We start from the raw sequence: 25696 nt of genomic DNA, 5'->3' as shown, positions 1-25696 counted from the left end.
AAAATCTATATAATATGTTTCCCTAGTTTTTTTTTTTTTTTAAAGATTTCATTTATTTATTTGACACACAGAGAGAGAGAGAGAGCACAAGCAAGGGGAATGGCAGAAAAACTGAGAGGCAGGCTCCCTGCAGAGCAGGGAAAGCCTGATGTGGGACTTGATCCTAGGACCTTGGGATCATGATCTGAGCCAAAGGCAGTAGCTTAACCAGCTGAGCCACCTAGGCGCTCCTCCCTAGTTATCTTATAGCTGATTTTTATATGTCAAAATTAGAGTAGAGGAAACTAAGGGAAATAGAATAATGGGAATAAACTGTGGGTGTCATTGTGTTAAAATAATACATAAATCATTGGTGTTAAAAGTAATCAGGCTATTGGATGATACTTCAGTGTTTTATGTTGTACACTTTTTTTCTGTTGAGTCCATTATAAGGGCATGTTTTGAAATGTGAAAGGAATTACATCACTTATAAGTAATGCTTAGATTCTCCACAAATGCAAAGTGGAACGAGTAGTTGGCAGTTTGTTGGGTAATTTTGGCAAGTGTCCTATTTTGGATTGATTATCACTTTAATAAATAAAACTTATTTCTAAACTTCATGTTTTAAAATAGAAAGAAAATAAACTTTCAAAACTGCCTAGTCAGTACAATTAGATGCTGGGAAATATATGACATAGAAAATAGAATACTAAACAAATTCCATTACAGTTTGAAATAAGAATCTTATTCGTTTACTTAAGTTCTGGTGAAGTCGGAATATCTTCTGAAGGAACTAGTATACCTAGAATTAAAGATTGTGAAATCGATATTCTATACAAATAAGCAAGACTTGGTTTTGTTTTTATATTTTTAATTATAAAGATCATTCATAGCTTATTTTGCATGCCAGTGATTTGATTTTGAAATTTAATTCCATCATAATACATAGTCATTTACAAATTAACAGACTATGACTTGTCCTAAAATTTCTGTTGCCAAATCCTGTTTTCTTTTCTTTCTTTTTTTTTTTTTAAGATTTCTTTATTTAATTTAGAGAGAGGGAGAAAGAGGGAACAAGGGCAAAGGGTGAAGGAGAGAGAGAATCTCAAGCAGACTCACCACTAAGCATGGAGCCTGAGGCAGGGCTCGATCCCACAACCCTGAGATCACGACCTGAGCCAAATCAGGACTCAGCCAACTGAGCCACCCAGGCCCCCTACTAAATTCTGTTTTGTTTTGTTTTTTTAATCTGTTTCTACATTAAACATAATCAAAGATAAATAAAACAACTACCATATTTATGAATCAATAGTCTGATAAGCTAAATAATTATATTTTGAGGTCTATGGCCCTTTTAAGAATAAAAATATTAGTTATTATTAGTTAAATACGTAAATTATTTGAGAAGTTTGGTATGTGTCCTCTCTATAAAATTGACTGAATGCAACTGCAATATATCAATGTTAACAGCCAAGTTTATTTTGGGAAACAGGTATAATTCTACTGCAATAATAATGAATTCTAATTAGGAAATCAATGAAATAAAGCCCATATAGTATATTTTAACATTGCTAAAAACAAATCCAGCCTAAGAAGGGTAGAAATGTCCATTTAGATATTTACCAAATAGCATAATCAAATAAACTCTCTTTATAGTTAAATGCATGCTCTAGAAATACTCTGTAGCATGTCAGTATCTTACTTTGTGTGTGGGCATCATAGGTATAGTTAAAGTCTACATTTTATGTTACATTCCTAGACCCTTCCATCTCCTACACTGGGGAAGTGAGGCAGATAGGATCATCTCATCATCCAATACATGTATTTATTTTACTATTTGCAACTTAAGGTGCTGTTATCTTATTTATATAATAAGCTCTAATATTTTCATTAGTCACATATGTTTAATAAAAGTGCATTTATCAATCTCAGCAGTCAGCTAGAAATCTGTGAGGTTTGGAGCACCCCAGCACCTGAAGCGTTCTAGTACAGTCCAGCTCTCGCACCACATGAACAGGAATTCAGGAACTCGTGTCAAATTCAGGGATGAGGTTGACCTGGAAATGAGCAAGCCTAAGACTCTTTTAAGTATGCTTTATATATTTTCTGTACCGTGTCAACAGCAGCTTAGTTGTAAAGCAGTAAATCCTGTTGATCTGATGTACTCACTCAACAGTGGGTTCGCACAAATAGGTATTCCTGGGTGCTTGTGATGTACTTTAGCAACAAAGCTGGACAGAGATAAGTTGGACCAAATAGCAGAATCCTTTCAGAGGACTAGCCCAAATCTCTGCACTGCTAAATGAAATTGTTTAGTAAATTAAATCAAGACCAACTGATGATCTGGATAATGTAGACTCAAACCTTCCAGCATCTTTTTCTCAAAAACAGGGTGCTTGGTTTAAAATTAGGAAATTGCAGTGACTTTTTTTTGCCTTTGCAAATTGAGCCAAGATTAGATTTAGAAACTCACAGGGCATTTAAAATCTCAATTATCCAATAGTCATATAGTCCTTTTTATTTTTTAAGATGGAAGGACTAATGTAAGTAATAGTGAAAGGATGGCCGAAGTTATGCGAATTGTTGTCTAGTGGTAGAATGATAACCCATTTTGTTTTCTTTTGAAGTTCTTTTAATCATAGATGTTAAAGAAATGGGAGTTGCAGTTTTGATATGTTATAAATCAAGTTAGAATGTTTCCATGAATTTCCTACTTAGTGTTTTACACTTAATTAATTTCAATTCCATTCTGTCCTAACTAAATTCAGAAAAATTATTAATTTAGATTTTACAAAAATCTGTATAAAATTTTATAAAAATTGAGTAGTTCTGTAATCATTAGGCTCTTGATTTTGAGTAATTTCATATGCATCTGACACCAATAGGCTATTTTTAAAAAGTCTTCATTATGCCATGTGTTAAGGAAACATTTAAGTATTAATTATTAAAGTTATGCATAAATGTTTAGATATAGGTAAAAGTAAGTGTCGATACTTTGGGAATGTGTTTTATTGTAAGATGTTTAATAACTGAACAGTATTTAGTAAATGAAAAGTGTTCTTTCCCATACAGCCTTGATTGTTCTTTCTTCCACTATTGGCCACTATCATTTACAAAAACAAGATTGTTATTTTGGAGAGGTTAATGTCTCAGCCCAACTCCTACCATTTAGACTTCATGTGATTTTGGACAAACCTCTTAACGCTGTGAAATTTTGCTTTCGTATCTTTAAAATGAGGATAAGAAAATTTGACTTGCTTTCTTCTTGGAGCTGTTGTGATAAACATAATATAATTGTAAATGTTTTCAAAAGTTTCAAGGCATAATAAATAGGTATGTTTAAAAATACAAATGTGTGAACTTACAATGTCATATACAGTATTAACATTTTACGTATAAAAATAATTTACATAATCCTAGTAGCACATATGAAATATAAGATCAAAAGTAGATGAAAGCTAATTGATAGATATTTATTCATTTCATTATATTTAATAGATGTCTCCCATCAGTCTGGTCTAGGATACTAGCTAAGTTAAAAAAAAAAAAAAACATGATGCCTTTTTCCAAGGGGGCTCAGATTTTTGCCCTGAGAAAGGTAAAGCCTAGGTATTCTTTCCCAAAAATATCTTGAGTATCTTCCAACGAAGTTGCTGTGCTTGATGAAATTTTTTCTTCTGTGACATCTACCAATGTATTTAGCTCAGCCGACTGTTTGCATCCCCTGAATACTTGTTAGCTGCACGTTGTTATAAGACCGCTTTCTTTTAAACCTATTTCATTTAATCACAGGCTATTATTTCTAGTTAAAGTGCTTCCTTGAGTGATATAGTGAATAATAGAATAAGTGATGGAAAACAATGTGGATTCAGAAAGTCACTTGATTGTTACTTCAAAAGAAAATAAACACCTTAGAAATAAATCCTGAGAGAATTAATTACTACACTTATAAAATCCTACATTAGACATCTTCTTAATAATCTAAATAGAACAAATAATAAATTCTTTTTGAGAACATTTATGGAGTTAATTCTTCCAACAGGGTCTATTTTTTACTCCAATCTATGGTATATGAAACTATAAAACTTTTAATAGATTGGAGGACAGTTTCTCTCAAACATCAGTATTACAAAGCAGTATAATAAATATTACTTTGGCATATCCTTGGAATTCATAGATTTAGTGGTCTTGTTTTATAATATCTCTGAATGATTCTGAAGTTAAATGATGTGTAGTAATCCGTAACTTTCTAAAAGCACAAATTTGAATTAACATACACTGTAGGAGTCTGGTGCAAATGTTTGTTCTTTATTCAACATTGGACACATAGAAATTTTCCAGAGTGGTAAAAAAAAAAAAAAAAATCTGCTGGTGAAAGTGAGGGGAAATGGCAATGTCTTATGCAAATCAGATACAGAAGATAACAGAAATTCCAGATACATTCAGTCGAGGGGTGTTCTGTGTTTGTTCTAAAGGGATGGCATATTTTTACTTTTTGAAGTTACTGACTTATGTGATAAGTTGCACATGTTGGTGTTTTTTGAATATTTTTAGATCTCAGGACATTACATTCCCTGAAGGACATAAAGGTTGTCTATCTCCTTTTTCGTTTTGCTACCTGTTTCATCTCAGCACTTCTAATGGCTCTCTATCAGCCTTCTAGCTGCCCTCACGTTCTTGCCGAATCTTTCTTTTTCCTTGCTCTCATGTTCACCTTCATCTGGTGTCCTATTGTTAAGTATAATAAAATATAAAATACATTTCAATAGTGTTTGTCACTGATCTCTAAACAAAGGAAAACTCCATTTTATTTTTGTAATTGTACAGATTGGGGCAAATCAATACAACAGAACATGCCATTAGTAAACAAATAAGTAACCATTACTATTCTTCCAGAAATATATTTTTCCAGTTTATTTTCACTTTTCATTGAAGTTTTATCTTATTTAGGATATCTCAACCTCACATGAAGGCTAACTTCTATACTTAAAGACACATGGTTTCTATTTAAGTAAGACGGGCAAATGAATACAGTCAGGGACAACATATATGGATTTTAGGTTATTATGCATGACCCATTTTCTAGATAATCCAGGGAAAAGAGCTATTCCAAATATTTTGGTTTATGTGTATAGAAGTGTTTAGAAATTTATCATCAGACTTTAATCTTGGCAACATCCATAATAAGAGATTCTCTCTTCTAATTCCTTTTTACTGGCTTGAAGAATCAATTATACATTTGCATTTTGGTTTCCTCTCAAACTTCGTTCACTACAAAATTTGTCAATCAAAATCAGAGGGGACAGCAGTCACATGCAGGGGTTAAGGAAGAGGTTTCTGATTGTGACTGCTTCGGTTTAGAGTCCACTCCACTGCCCAGTGATGTCACCTTGGGGAGTTTATTCTGTCTCAGGCCCGAATTGCTCATTTAGAGAATGGGGTTACCCTAGAACTTGCATCATAGGGTTATTGAGAAAATAGATGAAATAATTCCTAAAAATAGTTAAGACTGTGCTTGATATGTCTTATGCATGCCATTAGTGCCAAGATCTCTTTCTTCATATTATTGTCATTACTGAAACAACGTACCAAATTATCACTTGTCTTACTTTCATTTTTACCTCTATTTCAGTGTAAGCTATAGATGTGCAGCATTACTATAAGATTCTTGTGTATAAACATATCTTATATTACCTGTTAAGAAGATACCCAGGATATGTTTGCTTATGAATATAATGGTGAGCATTTTTACATCTGTAATCTAAGGCCTACATTAGCTGAGTATTTTGGTAAAGATTATTTTAAAAACATCTAAGCTACAAATTGATTTGGATAATGAAATTTTTTTTATTAAATTAGCTTTTATTTATACATTTGATACACAGCATGAAGGTGTCACAAAGTTAGTTAAGGAAAAATAATTTGGGGGAGAGTATTAACTAAATTTGAGGAGGATATACTCACACCTGTATATCTCACAATTTTATGAGGAGGTGGTATTATTATCCCCCTCTTACCTATAAGAAAACTGAAGCTTCACAAGTTCAAGTAATTTTGCTTACAATGTAGAGCATCTATTGTGGGTTAAAGTTTCATAGTATAAATAATGCATCTTTAATCCTCCACTTACAAATCAACCTTATGGGAATAGGTATTAGCTTGCTTTTTCACAAAGAAACAAATTCAGCTCACTGCTGAAAATTAAAATTGCATGTACGTATACAACAGAATCCCATTTCAAATGAATAAATAAGTAACAAGCAGCTGAAGAATGGAGGAAGAATGAAAGGAAGAGAAAGAAAATCAGAAGGAATACCAACCAAGCTATTAACAGAGCTGTCTCTGAGGATTAGGATTATGGATTTGGGATAATTACATTACATATTTGTATTGTACATTCTAAGTTTTTCAACCATGAGTGTGAGTTACTTTTGGTAAGAAAATATATATATATATATATATATACACACACACACATACATATATATATTCTTAAAAAAAAAACCCAATTCATGGCAATTCTGCCATATCCTGAAACACCATTATTTGTACCTGAATGACTTGCTTATTAGAAAAAAAAAATTCTCTAAGTTAAGCCAATTTGTACTTTATTTGGGATTATCAATGATAAAAAGGATTCAGAGAAGTTTCTCTGATGGAATGTGGTATTATTTATTTTAAAAATTACTGCTTTATAAGAAAGCCTAAAGCAGCAGGTCTGTTCAAATGTTAGTTCTAAATAATTATGTTCTAATCAATAAATTAATTTATATTCTTAAACCTCCAACAGGCAAGTTGAAAGAAACAGTTTAAAAATTCAGCATTAATCCATTAAGAAGATCTTTATGCAACATGTAAATATAATCTTCTCTGTTTAAAGATGTTTATAACTAGTGTTATTCCAGGCGCACTTGGGTGGCTCAGTTGGTTAAATGTCTGCCTTTGGCTCAGGTCATGACTCCAGGGTTCTAGGATCAAGACTTTCAGCAGACTCCCTGTTCAGTGGGGTGTCTGCTTCTCTCTCTCTTTTTTGCCCCTCCCCTTCCTCTTTTTAACCCTCCCCCTGCTCATGCTTTCTCTCAGATAAATAAAATCTTAAAAATAAATAAATAAATAAAATCAGTTTACTCCAGCACAGATATTATATCTTGGTGAATTCCTTAAGTATGTTTATTAATGTTTATTTTTTATTTTTAAAGTTTATTAAACTTTATTTTATTAAAGTTTATATTTTGAAATAGATTGCTTAGACTAATTAAAGACATTTTCTCACCCGTTGCATCCCTTTATAACTAAGAATTCAAGATTTGGTAAATAGGAGGTTGTATATAAATGTTAATTTATATATAACGATATATATATATATATATTGTATTTGTTTTAATTCAATGCGATTTTTTTTTTCTTGGCATCCTTTTTGGCTTACAGTGGGCATGTACTGGTTTCAAAATGGAGACAATAAACATTTCTTAACATGGTACTCTGTTGAATGCTTGGACAGTGCTCTTTCCCTAGTAATAATCAGTTGCCTTTCTTTTGGCTTCTCAGATACCTGTGTGCAGTTGGGAAAATGACAAAAGGCATTGGGAAGGGAGGGGCAAGGTGGTATCAGAGAAGTTGAAAGATGTCCTAATGTCAAAAAAGGCAGGCTAAGAGGCTAGAATATGGGAAATATGCTATGTGTGTGTTAGGGCAGAATGAAACAAGGGGAGGAACATTTTCCTACTGATAGAAGTCATCCTGAGAGGCATCAGGTGACAGGAAACCTATGTCCCCAGTTCTGACATTTGCTTGCAGAGGCTCTACCAAGATTATCTAAGAGTCTCCAAATTTCTCTTTAAGTAGATCATTCACTGTATTCTACTGCGAAGTATGAAACGTGATGGTACAGAAATTTGAACTAAATTAGTGTTTAGAAGCTCACTACCAATTTTTAAGATGGCTCACTCTGCACTTTTTTTTTTTTTTTTAAATAAAAGCAGATAAGCTGCCTGTTGTTAAGGTATCCAGTGGTATATGAATCAGACAGTTTCCTCTCCTGGTTTCTCAATTTGTCTGACAATAAAGTATAAGAGATTGAGATGTGAAACAGCATATCAAGTAGAGTGACCTTTTTCTCCCACTGTAAATGATCTTTCTAGTACCAATTAATAAATTCCATGTAAAGAGATAGGAAATTCATCTTTGTGCTGAATATGGAAGGCCAGGGCCTGATTGTCAACAAGATCTGTGATTTTACTGTTAGCTCAGATATTTTAGTAGGAAACTAGAATGTCCAGATAAATGCTACACATAATAGGAAGTAATTCTTTTTAAAATAGTTAACATTGGGTGATAACTTCACCTGTGTTCTTAACACATGACTGTATAGTGAAGAACTACAAAAAGATTATTTCTGATTTGAAATTGACTCTCAGTATTTAAAGCTGTGTTCTGATTTACAGATTGAAGAATAAAAGCCTGAAATTGCTTTCTTGCTTATTTAATCATGTGAATTTTTTTTTAACGTCAAAATGGAATTTAGATTATCAGTGAATTCATTTGTTCTACAAAAGACAATAGTCATGCTTTACAACAAATGTGGGATACTTTTCATCTGCATTTTTCTATGATGGACTCAGAACTTTTGGAAGAATGACAAATTTGATCAAAGATCAAAATAAAGATGTAATTTAAGTTAAAATATTTTATCATAATCTTTTTTAGTCAATATTCACATATTGCTAAAGAACAGAAATTATATTAAAGCTATCTGAGATTTTAGAATCTCTTTTCAGTTAAACTCATTCAAAGTTGGGGATCACCATAACATTTTGGGAAATGTGTGGGTTATCAAACTTTGTTTTAAATATTGACTTTCCTATGTATTAGTAGTGTGACATTGTTAAACCTCTGGGCTTTAACCTCCTGTTCTATAAAATAGGGTTAGGCATTACAGATGTTTCATGTAAGGTTTTTTTTTTTTTTTTTTTTTAAATGTGACAATAACAGTTCCTTGCCTGGAAGGTATGCTCAGAAAATACATGGCCCGGGGCACCTGGGTGGCTCAGTGGGTTAAGCCTCTGCCTTCGGCTCAGGTCATGATCCCAGGGTCCTGGGATCGAGCCCCGCATCGGGCTCTCTGCTCAGCAGGGAGCCTGCTTCCTCCTCTCTCTGCCTGCTTCTCTGCCTACTTGTGATCTCTGTCTGTCCAATGAATAAATAAAATATTAAAAAAAAAAAAAGAAAATACATGGCCCAATATTATTATTGTTACTATTAATACTCTAATCTCACACTAAACATGAATAAATTTTACAAATTATACAATTGGATATTTTCAGTTGTGTATTACAGAATATTTCGGAGTAAAAAATTAAACCTTCCTATGGAACCTGCAAGAGTGGCGAGTGGATGGAGTTTTCCGTTAACAGGTGGTCTCTTGCTACTGAAACTGATACTTGATACTCAGCCAACTTGGATTACTGATCACCATTCTTTATTCCCTTAAAAAAATAAGCAGATCTAAAAACTTCTATGTGATGTTAACCAAGAGATGTAGAAATAATGGGAGAGAAGTCTGTATGGTTAAAGGGTTACATTTTTAAGGGACATTTGTGGTTTTTGGAATACCAGACTATTTATTTTTAAGTGAAGAAATAAAGGCACAAGATTAATGTCTTAATGATGCAGCTTGGGAAAAAACTATTTCCCTTAGAAGAATTCATGGGAACCTTTAATATGTTATTTTGTGCCATATTTACTTAAAAACTATTACTGCTTTCATTTGTTACTAAGTTAAATGGCTTCAATTCCATTAATATACTGAAAGTGAAAAGATCTAAATGTTACAAATAACTCCTAAAATCACTATTTGGTCCTTAGGTGGCATCAGATTGATTCTAATTTAATCATACTTGAGTGTAGTAAAACTTTTTATTGGACAAATAGCAGGCGCAAAGACTTTCTTACATATTAATGTTATTAGTACTATTTACAATACTTTGTTTAGTGTCCAGACCAGCTGCCTTTTGTATCTTGGTGAACAACAGTTCCCAGTTGTCACAGAATCATCAGTGTACCAAGAATTACAGCATTATCTGAATAAATGCATAGACCATACACCCGAATAACTTCAAGCTGCCGTTGCATGGAATGCGCTGTAATTTAGGAACCTTGATTTGCCATGCAAGTTTGTATGACTTGCAGAGGTGAATGTCCCACTTGAGGACGTTTGCAGATCAGTGGGTCTAGCCTCCTGGCTGCCATCTTTGGGAGTCGGCACTTCAGGACTAGTGAGAGCAGACATGATGTCATGAAGCGAAGATGTTGGGACCCGGCGTCATAGTCTGATATGGACAAGAGAAGAAGGCAACCTTTGCCTGGGCGAATCAATGTCTGTTAGCTAGGGCCGCTCTGAACAGTCTGCATTTTATCAAAGGTTTCTGCTGAAAGGCCAGTAACTTAGGCAAACTCTCATTCCCCATTGCCAGAGAAACCTACTATATTCACTTAGGACTATCTTGAGAGTCAAACAAAGTTATGCAATAAACGACTGCAGTGTATGTTTAATTATATTTTTCTATATCTCAGCTTCATTTCAATCTTATGTCTCCGGACTGCCAGTTGGAGAAAAACAATCTCAGCTGAATATGAATTAATTTTGGTCAGGAGTTGCTTTATCAACTCAGAGATCGATTTTTGCCCCATCTCTTTTTCCCAGGGTTGGATTTTAGTTTTGGAGTTTGTCGCGGGGGTGGGGGTGCAGTGGATCCTGTCCCCTTCCCCATCGTATCTACGCTACATGCACATCTGGGTCAGCGCTGGTCCGTGCTGACGCCACTGCACCTGCCCATTCTTCCTGCGGAGGTGGTGGTGTGTGTGGCTGTCCCTGCCACACCTGCCTCACTCTTACCAGCATGGAGAATCGTTCTGTAGAAACGTTCTTCTGCAGGCTAGCACCGAGTATACACTGGTGTGGGGGAACTCTGTGAAGCCTGATGCCTCCCTAGGCTCTACTTTAGATAACGGTCCCTTCTGTGTTCCAAACCTACCTGAGGCTTTTGTTGGACAATTGATACAATATACAGAACCCGTTTTCTAGGCCATACAAATATCTTAAACTAATATCTTAGATATTGCTGCCTTTTGAGCTTTCTTCTCAACTTGGACAGTATTTATCTTGTAGAATATATATGGAAGAAGGTGGATGAGTCATTGACTGGTTGATTGTTTGGAGACTTCTAAATCTACTGTTAACACATAAGTTTATGTCCTGGTTAAAATCTACTAAAAATCCAAGCTCTGAAACTCAAAATCCCCTTTCTCATAAACCAATATTTTTGAGCTTAAAAACTCTTAAATTTTTATCTCAGTAGCCAAGAATGTTCTGTTCTCTGCTCAGCACTGGTGTTTTTGCTGTGATAGCCCCGCCCTGAGTTAATGCGTTCAAAGATGTAGTCTGAATGGTGAGAAAGCCACAGGTGATAAAACAACAGCAACAATAAAATAGTTTCAGCAGCCACAAAAACACACTGATTAATATATTAAAAGAGTAACAGTGACTGGTTTCTCTTTCATTGCTTTACAAGATCAAGCCTATTGTTTAAAAAAGTCTCAAAGAAGAATAAGCAATGATAAATAAAATTCCGAACCGTATTCTCTGTAACTTTTGACTTTGATTCTGTGGCTTCACAAAGGGACTTGATTAGTTGAAGCTCATATAGCTTTAGATAGTTATTTTAACAGTTTGAATTTTAGAAAAGTTCTCCCAGACGAAGTTCGTAATTACAAGATTGACTAAATGTGTAGATTGCCATGGTTCTCTGGGATACTTGCCTTAGCTCTGTTTACTTCAAACCTAGAGTGCCTTCCTTTAATTTTTCACATAAAGTCTGAACAATTTAACATAGCACTCAAGGACAACCACTTGACTTGACCATTCCTCTCTAGGCTTTGCTTTCACTCTGTGCCTTCTGGAAGCTGGACCACAGGGCCCATGGATCTGCTTTCCTCTGAAATACTTGGGGAACTTTTTGGACTCCGTGAAGTGACACAACCTATTCCCTTCGCTAGGTGGCACTCTCTTCCTCATCTGGTGCTAGGACCTCTCCAAGCTTTCTCATACTGTTCTTACAGGGCTAGTTGAAGGCTACGCGGTATTACAGATAATTGCATAGTAAAAAGAAAAAGGACCATGTTCATAAGAAGAACTTTGGGGCTTCAGCCATATTTCAAATGTCATGGCAAAGCCACTGAAATTTTCTGAGCTTCAGCTCAGTCTGTGGACTTCATAAATGCCCTTGCATTGTTTTCAGTCTGAAGTGTACTGGCTCAAGTTTTCTACTCTTTGTGTACAGAAATCAAGTCTCAATTTTCAGTAGTGCTTTGAATTCAGTAAATATTTGCTGAATCAAATAGAACGGCAGATGAGAAACAAGAAGTTTATCACTAAGTCCGGTGGCATAACCGGGGAAAATAATGGTAAGTTTAGTTATTTTTTTTATTGACTAAATAAATGTTAATGTTAATAAACCCTCATTGACAAAGGGTAGGTGAGCAGTTAGTTACGGGCTTCCCTTTCCCCCTTCCTCCATCTCTGCCAACAATTGTGATTTCTTTCCCTAAAACTGCAGAGTAAAAGTTTGAATACTCTTCTTTTGTACTATTAGGGAAAGTTAATATAGAGTAATCCGTAGCAAAGAAAAAAGGCCGAAGATTAAGTAGTAATTCACGTTTCATTTGATAAGCTTCTGAGTCAGCTCAGAAAGCCCCACCAAATAAACACCAAGTTCGTCACTTTATTTCGAAGAAGATAAAAAAATACCTCCGGTTCCTTGACAACAGTCTAAACCTTTGCGGTGTTTCAATAAGCGGCATTCGGTGTTTTCGCACACTGCCACAGCTGTATGTGGGTAAACAGATTATCTTTCTTGGAGGGCATAACGAATAAGCTTACCTCTATCCTTGTTAGCCACCACGTCTGCTATTCACTTATGTGCTCTTTGCTTGTGGATACCTGAAATAGTGAGAAAGAATAAAAAAAGAAAATTAAATATAACTCGACAGCATTTTTGCAAGGCAGACATTTACAATTTTAATTGAGGACAGACACACACTTCATAAAACTATAGCATGCAACTCCAGCTGCAAAAACTGAACAGCAGTATGCCTAAGCTGGTTAGCAGCAAAAAAGTAAACCAATCACATCGACAAAAGCCACCATAAACAAAAAAACTGTATTTAAAAGATTAACAGTTTTGGCATTCATCCCTACCATCAAGTCTTTCGCTTTCTTTTTCCATCAAAATTTAGCTTACGTTTGATGTTAGCAAGAGTTGCATTACTATTATTGTTAATTTTAGTTCTGTTTATTGCCTTGAGGGTTATATATTGTAAAATAATTTTGGTGCCTCTAGTTAATGTTAATTAGTTGTTTTAATAACCTATAGACCTATTTGTTATGTTTTTGTAGGTTTACTTTTTTAACTATCAGGAACTTAATAACTGAGAATATTTAACATTACTGTTGCATAGGCAAAATTACAGAGTCACTATTAGTGTTACCTGTTTAACGTTTAGTCATCCTTTGAGTCCTGCGACATATTTCCTTAATAATCATCAGCCATCAAGTCTGATAGTCTCAAAAGAAATATCAGCCCTCTAAACTGCCTTCAAGGGCGGTGATATTTAGCACTGAAAATTACAAATAAAGTTTTTGAGGTTGAATAGCAACAACTGGCCAGTGACACTGATGATTTGTTTGTCAAAACAAATTGTTATAAACTACGCAAATGAAGTCCACGCACTCCTTTGAGTGAAAACAATAAAGTGAATCTACGCAATGCTTACATGTTGGATGGGATATTTAATGTGCGGGGAAACTCAAAGGTTGAAGAACTAGGCATTTAGACAGTGGTAAGTGGTAATCTTACCTCTTTATACTCCATTACTCTTTCTCACGAGAGACATGCTAATGCAAACAAGTCAATCAGAATTTGTGTTTAGCAAGATAAAGCTTAGAGGATAGTTTAAAATCCATTTATTATTCTAAATCCATTTTTTTCCATTAACATGTTATACATTAGTGTTTACTAACCATGATTCATGTAACAGTTTAGTTTGTTAACTTTTAAATTATTTAACAACCATAAGTTATTAATACATTTTTTAAGTATTACACAAATATCTTAAAACAAGCTTGGGTTCATTTTTGTAATTTTTAAATAGAAAACATTTTAGGCATCTCTTGAAGAAGAAATAAAGCAGGCATTTAAAGCTAGAAAACAAGTAATTCCAAATTTAGTTTTTACAAAAGTTTTCAGCTTTATTGACAAGTTATGGCAAACATATTTGACAAATTGGTTTCCTATTTAGAGTAGCTTACACATGGAACTTTATGTGTGTTTTTTTTTCTTTTTTAACAAATACAGGTTAAAACACTGAACAAATTCAGTTAGCTACATACATACAGTAGCTGCTTGTTTTCAACTCCATTAAAACAGCATTTAAAATTAAATTTACAAACTTAATATCGAACATCTTCATCTAACTGACAGATATTAAAAGACAGATTAAAACATCTTATCTACAACTTTATTATCAGCTAGTTCAAAAATCATATTACAGCCTTTTAGCAACCCTAAACAAAGTTTTTGCTAGATGATTGAGACTCAAAATCTGTTAACAGATTCATGCTCTTTCTTAAAAAAAAAAAAAAAAAAGAAAGAAAGAAAGAAAGAAAGAAAAGAAAAAAGAAAAAAGAAAAAAAAGTTTACACACAACAATGAAAAACAACCAAGAGAATATCATCCTACTGAATGGTTTATAGACAATGCTTGCCAATGTCTTTTTTAGTCTGTTTTGTAAAATAATACTAGGGTCAATGTCACACCAACAGTATAGGGGGAAATACAAGAAATATATAGGAGAAATCATGAGCAGTTATCCCTAGAATAGAAAAAAAAAAAGGACTATTACTTGTCTTGTTGCTGTTTATGTGGAGACCACAGGCTATGAATTGTCTTTGAGGTGAGGTCACGGGTGAGAAGGACCTTCAATATCTACCATAGGGGTGCTCCCTGTATCCCCCTCTGGCTGACCTTGGCGGTGGTGCCTTCAGGCTGGAGCGGGTTGTGGCCCATTCTTCTGGTGCTATGAACAAGAGAAAGACAGTAACATTCACGTGGCTTCACAGTTACCAAAAACAGTCATTTAAGACGTAAGTGTTGACCAAGGAAAATAGAATAAAAGATCTCAACACTGATGGCTAAAGCCTTACTACCTTTTCCACATGGTGAGATCATCAAAAAAGTATATATTTTGAAATATAGCCACGTGGAATTAAACTTGTGAGGCATTCTTCACAGAAGAGAAAGTTAAAGTCCCTGGATAAGTCTACATTTATTCTGTGTAAAATTTTTGTTCCACAGAAAAGAAAGAGGGTATCAGTGTAAACTGCTCCTGATTTTATCCTTTATACAGAGTTCGAAAATAACCCAGTGGTTCCTAGTCTTTGAGTAACTTGAGAATCGCCTGGAAATCTTAAAATAATATAAAACAAAACCAAAAATGACTAATGCCTGTTCTCTGTCTCCCAAACCAAATGATTAGAAAAGAGACCTGGGGCTTGCTATTTTCCAGTGCTCCCCTCGATGGTTTGTAAATGGGACAGGGTGAGGTCCTTTTCTTAGACAAAGTTAGTAAGAGATAGACAGGATATGGAACAGAGTAAATTTACGCAGTAAAATCAACAAAAGAGTATGCTCACATCAGTTTTTACAAATACCTTGAAAATAAAGGGGTATTTGTACATTAAGAAAACTCACTCACTTGTTAATCAGATTTCCAGTAACCTGAATGTTCTAGAACCTAGCCAAAAACAAAATAACAACAACAACAACAACAACAAAAAACACAAACCAACCAAACAAACAAAAAAAACATACAGAAGAAACAAGCCAACAAGCTTTTGAGTGTTGTGGAAAATAGCCTTTATTAAGTTTATGACCCCAGAAAAGGAATGTAGCCCTCCTTGAAAGGGTCAGGGACTTAATATGGGGTTTATGTTGGTTTCTTATGTAACTCCTGAAGCTAAGTTATTTGGGTCTTCCAATCCAAATTCAGTTTTCATTTGAGAGCAGATTTCATTCATGGAACTATGGTGAGAGGAAGTACGGACATAGAAAAAGAGATTGATAGAAAGAAATGCACTGACACTGATAACCGATATAAAGGATAGTGATAGTAATGGACATAAAACTGCAGACTGAGGCCAATTGATGTAGATGGGGCATATGTCCCTGAAGAGTTCAAGTGCCCCTAAGCATATTTTGTACACAGTTCAGGGAGATTAAGGAAGAACAATAATTAAAATTTATGCGGCACTCACTATGCTATACATAAGGCAGAGGATAGTGATGTGCAATATAGAAAAATAATAAAAGCCCATCAAATAGGAAAAAAATGCATTTAAATATTTTGGGGGGAAATTCTTCATCAGAACTTCTTTATTATTATTATCTGATAAGTGAAAAATTTCTCTTTGCTATTTAAGGTATGTGCTTAAGTTTATTTCAGTATTTGATAGGACATAAAATAGAAATGAAAACTTAAATAAAAGTAGGAAATACTGCCTTTTCTTAGAATACTGACCGACTTAGATCAGGGGCTGGGAAACTATGGCCAGCGAACCACACTGGCAAGCTGTCTGTTTTTTTAAAATAAAGTTTTAGGAAATGCAGGCATGCTTATTTATCTGCATATTGTCTATGGCTGTTTTCACTCTATAAAGAGAGAGTTGAGTAACTGTGACAGAGACCATACGTCTGCAAAGCCTAAGATATATAGTCTGGGCTTTTACAGAAAAGATTTACAGTCCCCTGCTCTAGATCTTGCTGTCTTTTTTGGCTGGAGATTGTGGATGTTGGTCTTTCTGATGTGATCTCTTAAGGATGGGAGTTTACCCCTAAGCTGTTAGACTTTCTTAGCAGACAGATTGTGGAAAAGAATTCTTTGTATTTACTTGTTGGAATTAAATAAAACTTTTTTAAAAAAAAATGTACTGGAAGGGAAAATGGATTCTGCTTGCAAAACTAGCAAATGCCTTCTCAGCCTTATATAATACGAATTTTACACTTTAACTATGAATGATCAAGAATATGCCAATGTCCCCTGTCTTCTGGTGGTAAAATCTACCCCATTTTATTCATGTTTTTAACAAAAGGAATGTAATACTTTTTGCTTTATTCTGTTCTAGAGTATTAGAGATACCCGGTTGTAGTCTATGGGATTTAGAAACTGGGATAATAGAAATTTCAAGTTTTCCCAGGGAATGGAAGTCTTGGATCCTTTCTCAGAAGCTTAATGTTCTTGGTTTCTGTAATATAGTGCAACAATATGAACAGAATGACAGCAGGAGCTGTCACAGCTACCCCAGTTTCATCAGATTTTTTAAACTAGGGGGGGTACCTGAGTGGCTCAGTTGGTTAAGTGGGTGCCTTTGGCTCATGTCATGATCATGGGGTCCTGAGTCGGGCCCCATGTCAGGCTCCCTCCTCAGTGGGGAGTCTGGTTCTTCCTCTCCTTCTGTGTGCTCTTTCTCTCCCAAATAAATAAATAAATCTTAAATCAATCAATCAGTCAATCTTAGGGGGGACAAGACACTTAAAAAAAAAAAAGAATTTTTAAAGTGGCATAGTCTTGGGGACTTGCCCTAGACCGCATTGTTTGATAAGAACCCACTGGTTTAGCTTTACTAGACTTTATCTAAAGCTCTAGGGCAGCTAATTTATGGGCTAAAACCTTTCATTTCCTAACTTTTGGCTAGCATTAAAAAGGAGATGGTCACTATTTTCTGCTGTATTCTCGGTGCCTGGAAAAAATGCAGTGCCTAGAAAAGGTTGAACACAAAGTATGCATGTATAAAGGATGAAGGAAGGAAGGAAGGACAGACGGATGGAATTGTGAGACAGAAAGAGCTTTCAATGACAACCAGTCATTGAATTGTTTGGTCATTACTGACAAAACAGTAATATTTGAGCTGAAGACATTTGACATTAGTTTTAGACGCTTTATAACTAGAAATATTATATATTTTAAAGTCAGACTTCTTACTCAAGAGGTTAGTTAGCTAAATAACAAAAGTATTTCTCAACTGGATTTCATGAAACAATCATAGTGGAATCCAATTACAAAAATGTGCAAAAGCAAGTCTCATTGCACAAAAATGTGCTCTTATAATTCTCTGTATGTAAATTCATACTGTGTTCTTTCTTCCTTGCTGAAGGCTAGAAATGGGAAATACTGCTAATCTATAACTGTAACCAGAAAGGCAGCCAAAATGAATTCCTACCCAGGTGAAAACTGTAGATTTTTCTAAGATTCCTTACCATTAACAGAGGAATCAAGAATTTATTTCACTTAATTCATATTCTCAATAATAATAGCGAATTGAGATCAGGAAAGGTATTAATTTCTTTTTGTGCCACATTTCCTTGGTCTATATTTTTTCTAATATCAGAATATTTATAAATAGTCACATGTTTACAATTACCACATGATAGTACAAGCCAACTTCTTTCAGTGAAGTTATTTTCTTTGGATCTAGACTGGAGAGTACTGACTCAATGGAATTTTTTCCTTCATCATCTTCTAATGTCATTGAGCCTTACTTATACGGTCAGCCAGTCCCCTCAGTGCCTGTCATTGGATTTCTCCACCATGGTATTAGAGATAGAAGTGATTCTTAGAAATCCAAAGAAGTTCTAATGTAAGTCCATCGTAGAACCTAGCACATTGGAACAACTTAAGCATAGGAAGAGAAAAATCATTATCAGGTCCTTATGATGGGAATTCCCTAAAATTTGAAGTATAAAGCCCCCAGAATAGATTAGGAAATTGCCTGTCTTCTTTGAGCTCTACTATTCAGCAGATAAGATGAATTTAAAATATTTAGGGAGAGGCACCTCAGTCTGTTAAGCAACTGACTCTCCATTTTGGCTCAGGTCATGGTCTTTAGATTGTGAGATGGAGCCCTAAACTGTGCTCCACACTGGGTGTGGAACCTGCTTGATTCTCTTTTTCCCTCTCCTTCTGTATACCCCCGCCTTACTCTCTCTCTCTAAAAAGATAAAATAAATAAAATAAAATTAGATAACATAAAATAGAATAAAATATTTTAGGGATTCATACAAATTTTGGAGTCCCTGACAGTGGTTTCTATTCCCATGGTATGGTAATAGGATGTCATTTTAAAAATCATTACAGACCATGAAATTTAGAAGTAATCTTTCTTCGTCTTCTTGGAAAATAATAAAGGATGTAAGATGCTGTCAGTATCATTATGTCATATGAAAAGCACCAGCTAGACTATGGATGTGAAATAGCAAATTAGATAACAAATTATCCCACAGAGAATGTGCAAAATAATTGCCAAGTTGAAATTACTGGGATGGTTTGTAAAATTGGGGATCTGGAAATAAAAAATGAGGATATGAGAAATAGCTTCAGTGACTTGATCAAATTCCCACCATTTCTAGGTTTCCCAATTCAGATTTTAATGTACCATTTTAATGAAACAAGGAGGGAAGAAGGAAAATAAAGCATTCATTAAATATTTTTTTTTTCCTTTACTAAAGATCTCCTATATGCTAGTCATTGTACTAAGCCCTGAGTATGAGGATACTAAGGGATTTTTAGAGATCACAGGACAAAACTACTATGAAATTGCATAGATTGCACATATTTATAATTGATATTTGAAGAAAATGCTGGGGAAAGCCTAGAGGAGGGAAGTACTAATTTCTATCATTCAACAGAACTTGGATTGAGCTCTAATATCTAATCATCTCAAGGAAGTAATTTTCTGAGCAAATATAGAGTGTAACTAAAAATTCAGGTACTGTAAAACCTACTTAAGAGAACTCACTTTCTTTGAAGACTTTCTTATGTTAATTATTTTGTATCACCCAGGCTTGTTAAACTGGATTCCAAGACCTATAAAAAGAGAGCCCTTTGGTGACAGACACATAGGAAGAACACCACAAATATTTGTAAGCTACATATAAATAGATGATGTTACTAACTAAAAGGAATCTTGAAATCAGTTCTGAGAAATAAGTACAACAGAATTCTTATTCAGAGACACATTGTTTGTAATTAGATTATAGTGTTTCATGCATTTGAAATATATTAATATTTCTTTTAAAAACATGACTCCACCTTTAGGTTTTTGTTTTGTTTTGTTTTGTTTTTCTACTTAGACTTATTTTGTTCCCAGTTCAGTCAAGTTTACAGAATTCCATAGAGTGTAACTCCATTACATGCTGATAGGCATCACTGTGGAACATCTTACTTTGATGAAGGCTTGTAAATTACCCAGGTAACTCTTGTGCATTCGATGTTACTGTAGTGACTTCAAAAGCTTCTGTATCTCAAGTACTCTGCTTTCAGGGCAGTCAGATGTATTTAGTGGTGTGCATTTTTCAGTGTGCTCCCCCTCCTGCCCTAGAACCAGCTACTTTGTGGGTGAGGCATTCAGAGTGGGGAAGAAAAATCTGGATGATATTTAAAGTTGCAAAACTGTGTTTTCTGATTCTTCCAGAGATACTATAAACATTAGGGTTCTTGGTGGGGAAATTGAAAAATAGGAACAAGGCACAAATTTGGGACACATCAGCATTATTTAAACACATGCAAAGTAAACTTTCAGTGTTTTATTTTTCCAGAAGTAGGTTTAGAATGCCACCTTCAGAGTACATTCATTTTAGGAATCAGTTCTGAAAGGATATAGGATGTCATGCGGATGACTGAGGGCACAGCTCTTATGTCCAATTTGCGAGACCTACACAGCTAGTTGTTTATATATCTGAGATCTGAAAAAGAGTCTAAAAAATTGTTTTTTTAATTTACCACAACAAAAAGGGAGAACTCATGCTATTTATTTTTGGTATACTGTAAGCCAATATGCAGAAACCACAACTAAAGCAGGAAGCCCAATTTAAGCTCTATTATTACAAACAAGTAGTGTCTCATATAAGAGCATTTACAAGGTTGATTAGAATTCACCTGACTCTCATCCGCTCTGTTTGCTGGTCTCGGTTAAATTTCTGATTTCTCTCTAAGGAATAGCATTCTATTTAAAAACACCCTTCAATACTTCTATGTTGTTTTATTGTTATTTGTTCCCAAAGAGAATAGGTTAGGTTAGGTGTTCTGTTGTTGTAACTCACTATGACAATGTCTGTTTTCTTTATTTAATTTTTAAATACCTATCCTATTAAGAAAATAAGATTCTCATCTTATATGAGAACCATCTTTTCTGAGAATCAATATTCTTATCACATCTTCCAAGGGTCAAACACAATGCTGTTATTAGCAAATACTTAAAATTTTCCTGCAAGATAGGTACCAATGTCATCTTCCTTTTAAAGATAAGACAATTATAGCTCAGAATTTGGAAGACTGAGAATTAAAAATATATATATTTATTTATTTCTTTTAGAAGGTGAGGAGGGGCAGAAAGGGAGACTTTCAAGCAGACTCCCCACTGAGCACGGAGCCCTATGCAGGGCTCTGTCTCACAACCTTGAGATCATGATCTGAGCCAAAATCAAGAGTCTTTTCTCAACTAACTGAGCCACCCGGGTGCCCCAGAAGACCCGAAATTTTTATCTGTAATTGTCTTACCATTTTCCATCACTCCCTTCATCTGAAAGAAGATCCTGACTCCCACTCTCTTTTTTCTTTTCTTGCCTGGAAAATAAGACTTCATTTATTCTAATTCCCTTGAATTATATAATAACTGGTGATTCCAACAACAGTTAATTAGCTAAATGAGTGAGAATGTAGCTTTAATTTTGTTAACAAGAGTGTGGGCTGCTTGAACTGAATTTGTTAAGGTGCAAATGTACGTGTTCGTTCATCTAAGGTAGAAAGAAAGATCGTCTGCTCTGTTCTGAACATTTAAAAATATTAATGGGATATCGAAACCTAATGGTTCAACAATTTTATCTACACAGTTTGTATTGCCACTATGTTGTAATTGCAGAGTTTATTGTTTTAAGATACACAGGATAAAACATTATAGTACTGAAGGGGAAATATGGATGACCAGCATCTGTTTCCACAGATGAACCTAGTGAATTCTGTTCCAAGAAGAGTTAACTTTGAGTTCACCACAGTTATGCTTTCAGGAAATTCAGTCACCTTCTGGAAAGCACTTACAGCTTTTGTCACTGCTTCAAATTTTTAATTAGATATTCCCTGTTAGAAAAAAGTAACACTTGGAATAATCCATCTAGAGAATAACAGAGGACTAGGCCTTTCTAAGCACACTTTTCTCAACTCTAGAATTTTGTGATGCACATGGCAGAACTTGTAATTATTTATTGAATGCATTAATTCTATTTAAATATTTTACATCTTCATTTTGTACCCATTGAAGAAGCCACAGCCCTCCCTCGGATCTCTTCACTTCAAATAGGACTCCCAGGGGTCTTGTAGCTAGGCTTGCATTTGAATTCTGGTTCTTCCTCTTTTTTTACTGAAAGACTTCTTTGGCAAGTGGCAAGTTTCTTCATCTACATGCTGATGGCAAATTTTAATTGTCACAGACCATTCTCAGCTTCTGACGTGCGTATCTAGCTGCCTGTGGGGCATCTCCTCAGGTGTTTCAAAGTTAACTTTTTCCAAAACTAAACTCATCTTTTTCTCCATATTACTTAATGCTCTTCCCAAGTTTCCTATTGCAGAGACTGAAGCTACTACATAGAAACTGCCTCGTTACTCATCTAAAACCCTCGGCATCCTCTCACCTTTGCCCAGTCACTCTAACCAGTCATTAAGCTTTGCTTTTTCTTCCTTAATATGTATTTAACTCATTATTTCTTTCCATCCATCACCAACCCTATTCCATGGCAAGCCATTCTCATCTTTGCCCAGACTACCCAGTTCTTTCGTGTGTGTGTGTGACTTCCCATGATTGTATATCAAATATTTATATGCTGTAATATGTATGTTATATACATTATAAAATATGTGTATCTGTGTGTATATACATATATATGTATATAAACATGTATGTATTCCCTAGTTTGTGTGTGTGTGTGTGTGTGTATACTACTCTACTCCAGCTTCTAGCCAGAGGGACTTTTCTAAATACGGTTGATTAGGTCTGTTCAGTTGCTCTGGTAGCATACTCAAGCTCAAGTCCAAATTCCTTAGTAAGAAATTCCACCCAGAGCCTAACATGATCTGACCCCTACCTTCATTTTAGAATTGATGACTTTGGTGATCATCTGAAGCACAAGTATTCTACAATACTCATTGAAAAAAATTTCTTAGGTCTTGAAATAAGAGGAGTGTTAGTATAGTTCAGATTTTAAAATCTTTTTCTCAAAAGGAAGGTCCTCTGTTTTTGCATGGAAATGGACCCGTTAGTAGAAGAAATCAGTAGAGCAAACCACTTAAAGGTTTCAAGTACAAAAGATCCAAACTTTAGATACCTGTTATATTTTGGCAAGTGAATGATTTCATTTTTCTTGATATATTGAAGAAAAGCTTACATTTTCCTTAACTAGCTAATGTTTATGGATTAGTTTTTTGGATCATTTATTTTGATTCATCTTGAGAAAAATAATGATGACTTCTGGTAGTGATCCCAAAAACCAGAGATGAGCTGGGTCTTTTGGGACTTCTTAAGAGCTTCTCTTGGCTCCTGGGGAACTTGTCCTAAATACCAACATCTTCCTCAAAACCAGTGAGATTCATTTTAGTCTTTGAAGAAGTTCTTAGGTTAAGTCCTGAAGAGGTTTTCAAAAGTAGGTATTTCCCATTGGCTGCCTGGACCATGAAACAGATGAATAACAACTGACTCCAAAGTGCATTTGTTGACATAAGAAACAAATATGACTGTTTAAAATGTGTTCCATATTGAAAATATTCATGGGTAAATTCAGGAAGACAATTCAATAAATATATGAGTCATCTATAATGAGGAAAGCTGTAGAAACTTTTGAGGGTAAAATTCTGAAGTACATCTGTGGCTTAACTAGTTAATACTTGACATCTCTCTATTAACTTTAATTCACCTTCATAAAATGTGGGTCTGTAGCCATGGCTGGGTTATATAACCTGAGAATTAAATCATCTTCCAGTTTCTATTTTTCAGTCTAGGTATGGAAATTCTAGGGCCATTTTTCTTAACCTTTCTCCATTCTTATACATACTCTTGTTTAGTATCTCCAAATTTACGTCATTTATATATCTAATTTCCAAATCATTACACGATTTCACAATTTTATCTTGTGTGGCTAAGCTTAAGTTATTGGGATTACTGCTATTTCTATTGTGAGCTCCAGGAAGATTTTTTTAAAAATGACCAACAAACTTGAGAATTACATGAATTGCATGCCGAATAGTTTAGCTTGCAACGAGTGATTTTTACTAGCTTCTGTATTCCAAGATGCAGCCACCATGATTGGCAATGTGAGGAAGAATCACTGTAATTCAAATATGCTGTGATTAGTATATTACCCATACCTTGCAGGTGGTACTATTTTTATATTGTCTACTCTGTTTTAGCCCCTACCTTACACATTTTACACATTATCATATTTAATAATGACTCTGTACCATTTCATTTCTAATTATCACCTATTATACACATAACTAAAATTTAACCTTATATTTTATTCTTGACTCTACTGAGTAATATCTTACACCTATAGAATAATAAAGGCCAGTGGTTCTCAATATTTTAAAATAAATGTGTTTCTATCGTCTTACTTTAGAGTTAAGATCTTGTCTAAGTAAAAAGGAGATAAAGAATCCAGTTAGAGAAAGGATTTCCAAAATGGAAGGTATAGGGAAAAAATGGTGAATGATAACTGAACACAATACAAGAGGTTTTCTGACTTGAATTGAAAAAATTCTTCTACAATTGTCAAATAAAATCTGGAGTCAATCAAAAACCTGCAGAATTCAGCTATAGACTTTTTAAAATATACATGTGGACTTTATGAGAAAAATGGAAGAATAAGAATGATGATATAAAATGATATTTTATAATTCTCTTCTCTAAGAATTCCAATAATGCCTTCAAGTCAGTGAAGGAGGTAGGCATGGTGACGTAGCTTCATAGACGAAGAGACTGAATTTGTAGCAATTTGATTGCCTTACTCCACCCAACACCTGTCATTTCTGTACTTGAGACCAGAAATGAGCCCAGAGTGTATTCAGAAATGAGCCCAGAGTGTATTCTTAGACCAACACCAAGTTATAGGAGTTACAGAAAACCAGGTTTTAAGTGTAGCAAAATGTTAACCTGGCTGTTTGACTGGCTCTGACTCTTGTGCTTTTTGCCTCAACATGTCTCTGCTGGCTTTCCCGAGTAGGCACTCTTACCTCAGCCTCTGTGTAATAAAAATTTGGGCTACCCTTTGTCCCCAGTTACTGTGAAGTAACCTCTAAACTCCAGGCATTTCCTGGAGTAATGGGAAAGTCTTGTTATTCATGATGGGCTCCTCTGACCACACCTGGTAGTTCATGCCAATGAGACAACTCAGGATGGGGCCTGGTCATGCCTGAGAGGCCAACCAGGAGATTAGAAGGTTTGGGCATTAACCGCATGATACCAGCCCAATCTGGAGAAGAGAGAAAGGAGTCTGGAGATGGAAATGATTCAGTTGTTCATGCTGCATAAAGAAGCTGTAATAAAAACTCTGGGCACTGAGGTTTG

At 34.8% G+C, this 25696-nt stretch overlaps 1 protein-coding gene across 2 annotated transcripts in view; it reads right to left on the bottom strand.

Moving 5' to 3' along the window:
- Positions 1-14078: 14078 nt before the first annotated feature.
- KHDRBS2 (KH RNA binding domain containing, signal transduction associated 2) overlaps positions 14079-25696 on the bottom strand; it is a 573828-nt gene continuing 562210 nt past the window's right edge. Inside the window, exon 8 of one of the 2 annotated variants that reach the window (XM_059399029.1) lies at positions 14079-15111. In XM_059399029.1, coding sequence (XP_059255012.1) covers positions 15021-15111 — 91 coding nt within the window. In that variant the 3' untranslated portion in view covers positions 14079-15020. The remainder of the gene's footprint in view (positions 15112-25696) is intronic. The other variant, XM_059399028.1, reaches the window with a different exon arrangement.

Source organism: Mustela nigripes, chromosome 5 (genome assembly GCF_022355385.1).
Source record: "Mustela nigripes isolate SB6536 chromosome 5, MUSNIG.SB6536, whole genome shotgun sequence".
Taxonomy (NCBI): Eukaryota; Metazoa; Chordata; class Mammalia; order Carnivora; family Mustelidae; genus Mustela; species Mustela nigripes.
Note: the sequence above shows the minus strand (reverse complement) of the source record. Positions and strands in the feature narration are given on the sequence as shown.